At 44.9% G+C, this 4,508-nt stretch overlaps 1 protein-coding gene and 1 long non-coding RNA gene across 3 annotated transcripts in view; one reads left to right on the top strand and one right to left on the bottom strand.

The window, feature by feature from the left end:
- Positions 1 to 4,508, top strand: part of RAB11FIP4 (RAB11 family interacting protein 4) — a 219,392-nt gene that overhangs the window by 212,435 nt on the left and 2,449 nt on the right. For both annotated transcript variants that reach the window (XM_019517044.1, XM_019517051.1), the window contains 3 exons: positions 445 to 526; positions 1,821 to 1,958; positions 2,602 to 2,760. In XM_019517044.1, the coding sequence (XP_019372589.1) occupies positions 445 to 526; positions 1,821 to 1,958; positions 2,602 to 2,760 (379 nt within the window). The remainder of the gene's footprint in view (positions 1 to 444; positions 527 to 1,820; positions 1,959 to 2,601; positions 2,761 to 4,508) is intronic.
- Positions 1,258 to 4,508, bottom strand: part of LOC109297360 — a 13,782-nt gene continuing 10,531 nt past the window's right edge. The window contains exon 3 of the long non-coding RNA XR_002097296.1: positions 1,258 to 1,271. This is a non-coding gene — a long non-coding RNA (uncharacterized LOC109297360). The remainder of the gene's footprint in view (positions 1,272 to 4,508) is intronic.

The following is a 4,508-nucleotide window of genomic DNA, read 5'->3' as shown; positions in this document are numbered from 1 at the left end:
GCTGCTTTTTAGCTGAAGCTGCTATTGGGTAACACGTTAATTGTATGTTGCTGCTGACTTCAATGCTGGAGCCCCCTCTCTTCCATCATGTCATGATGTGTACGTCCATCTAAGTAGATTTACCACTTTCCAAAGAGAGCTGATTGCAACTGAATTGGGTATTTTTTTTAGGGGTCCATTTCTTTCTGTTGGACTCTGTTCAGGCTCTGATCTCATGCCTATGAGCTGGGTACCTAAATGCCAGTGTGGCAGCTGGGGTTGCTTTAAAACAAGAGTTAGCGGTCATGATGGAAACCATGAAGAATCAAAGTAAAAAACAAAACAAAACACCTTCTAGTTATTTTATTGAACACGAATGGGTTTTTCTGGTGGTCTGTTTCTCTGCATTCCAGTTTTTCCCTGTAGATTTGTTCAGCCTAAGACTTACTGGTTTTCTTTGTACAGGGTGCAACAACTTGAAGAGGAAAATGGTGAACTCAAAAGTGCAGTCATGCGGCTGAAATCACAGACGGAGAGACTTGATGAGGTGACTAAACTGTGCACTGGTCACATCTGTGCTGTTAAGTACTGTCTGTCAGCTGGGGGGCTCACGAGGGCAAAACACTGCAGCTTGTCCATGTGTGTTGGGTGGGGGGTTCTTGTTTTGTTTTCTTAAACCTTCAATGCCCAAAATAAGTGACTAAATGGAGCTAGATGAACTTTGGGTATCATTATCAAATCTAAAGGAGCATCAGTCAGAGCCAGACTGCAAAACCCACTGTTTTGGGTTTGGTTTTTTTTCAGAGTTCACATTAAAAAACATTGTAATGGCTGGGTATATTTCTGTTCATGATGAATGAGATCAGATTTTAAGGGGACTAACCACTTAAAAAAGAAGAAAAGAATTGAACTCTTAATTATCGCTGCAAACCAGAGGTTTTACAGGGGATATGACTAGCATGAGGGTAGTTTAACTGTGTCTTAAAGAAAAAGCACACTTTTTTTTTTTTGGAAGTTTTTTCTTTTGAGAGAGTGCCTCCAAGAGTGTACAGAAATAGACCCCTTGTCCAGCTCCCCCTGCCAAGTTCATTCAGACCGTTCTAGACAGCTCTCTGACTTCAGTTGCTCTTTGAAACTAAGATTTGATTAAGGATTTGGTCCTCTTAAGAAGTACTTGTTCATTCAACTCCTTTGTCTGAATATGGTTCTGTATGCGGACAGCTGGAAGAAGCAAGAACCCTAGGCTTTTAAGCATCTGCGTGCAACATAGCTCTAGAACAGTGTTTCTCAACCTCTTAAGTAGCAAGTACCCCCTAACTTCTGAAAATTTTAATAAGTACCCCAACATTCAATTTTCCAGGGGATTTTATATTTACAGACTAATGTATGCCATATGTTGGAAGAAGTGCTGTGTATATAAGGCCATGATATGACAGATGTCTGATCTGGCATGGGTAGAGTTGCCACCTTTTACACCAGGGGTGCACAACTCAAGAATGTACCTGGGATAGAGGTGATGTTGGCCAAAGCTAGGAGGGCTGAATTATTCACGAAATTATTACTGGGGAATTTAAAACGCCGTGCATTGCATGGCGCACCAAATTTTTTGCCATATTTTTTGAGAGGAGGAGGAAGGGGAGAGAGAGAGAGGAAAAGAGGGTGAGAGAGAGAGTGTTGGGATACCCACGTACCCCCAGGGGTACATGTACCACAGGTTGAGAAACTATGCTCTAGAACAGCTTCATCTGTACTGACAAATGGAGTCGAGATGTAAAAGGATGGTGGGGAATCACTAGTGTGATGTAAATCAAGGTGGCCATAAAATGTCTTGCTAACCTTAGGAGCGGCAACGTATGTCGGACAGGTTGGAAGACACCAGTTTGCGGCTGAAGGACGAGATGGATTTGTACAAAAGGATGATGGACAAACTACGACAGAACAGATTACAGTTTAATAAGGAGAGGGAAGCTACTCAGGAGGTGAGTGCCACCAGGGCTGTGGGGACTGATTCTGTATCTTTTTATTGGTATAAATAACTGGGCTGGTTAGTTCAAGCAGCAGGGCTGGGATGTAGCATAAACACAGTAATCCTGACCGTATCAATGGAACTTCTCTCATTCTTTTTATAGTGTAGGAGTCTAGAGGCCTTGACCTGGGTCCCCATTGTGTTGGGTACTATGCAAATACATGGTACATGACAGTTCCTGACCCAGAGGGTTTATATTTCTAAATGTTGTCCTCTGATCTCCATAACACTGCACATGTGCTCTTCAAGGTTCCTGTTTTTATGCCTGTTAATAAATGTATCTGCTCTTGCATATGGTGCCTGGGTTACTAAGGGACTGCACTCCATGACCCAGGAGGTCCTTTTAGTTTTGTTTTCTTAGTCTATATAGGGGACAAGTGTAAATACCCATCTGATCAGGACTTCCCAGGAATAAGAGCTGAGGTGTTCGCTGTGATGCAGACAAGCTCAGAGGTATAATGTGTAGCCTCTGTTGCAGTGTAAACCTATGGGTGGGCGGGCAGGTGGTCACTGCTAGAAAGTAGGTGATCAGTTTGTATGCAAACCAGTAGTAATAGCCTGCTGCAGTCAGCCTAACTGTATTGATCACCATGCAGCTGATTGAGGACTTACGGAAGGAACTGGAGCACCTACAGCTGTATAAGCTAGAGTGTGAGCGTCCCGGCCGCGGTAGAAGCTCTTCAACTAGCGTGAGTGAATTCAATGCGAAGACAAGGGAAGTCGAAATGGAACATGAAATTAAACGGCTGAAGCAGGTGAGTGGCAAGGGGCTTCCTAGTAACCCCTGTGTCCTTGAGCGCGGGAGTCAGGAGTTACCCACCGACAGATGCTGTAAAAAGGCCCCATATATACTTTCAATCATGTTCCCAGGAGTCATTCATTGCACCAGGAAAAAATGATCTTGTAATTTGCCCAAGTTACCTTTGCTTAAGAGGTTTGTGAATTCAGTACTTGCAGCGTAAAGTGCAATATGTTGACATGGGCACAGTGACTCAAGGACTGACAGCGGGATTCAAGATTCAGCCTATTGGATCCATTAGGACGGGTCACAGTCACTTGTGCTAAACAAATTACTCCCATTAACTGATGTCAATAGTAGACTGTTATCCTCTGTGATCTGCCCACTCGAGGGAGATCAAAGCACACTGAGTAAATGTCACGTGTGCATGCATGGTGCCTCACTAATACTGAAGGCATAGCAGAGCTTAAGATGGGGTCCTCTTGTGTAGGCATAACACCTGGGGTTTTGCCATAGACAATACAGGTGTGATTGGAACGAGTGACTGGCTGAGAGAAGTCCTAAAAATTGTAAGCTCACAATTTGGTGTATCATTCAAATTAAAAAAGAGAAGAGGAGAGCCTGAAGGTAAGCCTGCAAGCAGAGAAATGGAGTGGATGAACAATGTGAAGAGCCTGCTTGATTGTTAACTAATCTATATATTTTCAAATGATTTAGTATGGAAGCTAATCCACAGTTGGCATCCATAAGCATCTTCTGCAAGACCCTACAGTATTCTACAATATGCTTTGTGGATGTTTAAGTCCTCTGATTTCTCCCCCTCTTTCCCTTGCTCCCCCCTCAAAACACCCGGGCTAGGGACAGACATTACACATAAATGGGCTTAAGTGATCAGAAACTGGTTTAAACATATAATAGAACAGATGTTCAGTGCACATAAACCAGTTTGAAAATAGCTGAAACCAGTTTGAAATAAACCTGGTTCACTATATCATCAGACTTAACTGATTTGATTCAAACTGGTTTATGCAATGTCCATCCCAGACCCCTTTCTGGTTTAAGATAAACCAGACTCCCCCAGCATCCCAGCATGCTCTCTGGGCTGGGCAGGGATCTCCACAGCAAGGCTGGCCCCTCCCCTCTGCTCCCTGGCTGGAGCTCTGGTGGAGACTAGGCACAGCAGGGTCTGCCTGGCTTCCCCCCCACTGCTCACTGCTGAAGCAGGGATCCTCCCCTCTCTCACAGCACAGACCCCAGCCCCACAGACCTTAGGTATGTGGTATGCTAGCTAATGCTGAGAGGTGTGTGTGTGTGCGTGCACATGTATCCAATTTCACTGGGACCAGCAGGCACAGCAGTTACTGCTTAAGGCTTTTTGGAGCTAATCAACAGGTCAGCTGGTAAGCTGTTTAAGAAGAGTTTGAAGTAATGGAGAGAGGCTATTGTTTTGCTAATGGGGTGATAAACACTGTTATCAGCTCCCTGCTGGCTTGCTTGCCTGTCAGTTGATGCAGTATAAAAGGGAAAAGTATAAAGAAGCAGGGAGAGGGAGACTGAAAAGCTCAATATGTTCAACAGATGCACTGCACCCCCCTCCTCCCCTTTGCCTCAGTGCTAGCAGGAGGCTGGGATCTGGCAACACTCCCACCCCTCGAGCAGCCAGTGGGGAAAAGCCTGGGATGGTGCAGGCAGACATCCCTAATTAGGTTGTGCACTGAGGCCACACCTCCTCAGCTCAGCGCTGTGGAAGGATGGAGGGCTGCT

Source organism: Gavialis gangeticus, unplaced genomic scaffold (assembly GCF_001723915.1).
Source record: "Gavialis gangeticus isolate Ggan-Ray unplaced genomic scaffold, GavGan_comp1, whole genome shotgun sequence".
Taxonomy (NCBI): Eukaryota; Metazoa; Chordata; order Crocodylia; family Gavialidae; genus Gavialis; species Gavialis gangeticus.
Note: the sequence above shows the minus strand (reverse complement) of the source record. Positions and strands in the feature narration are given on the sequence as shown.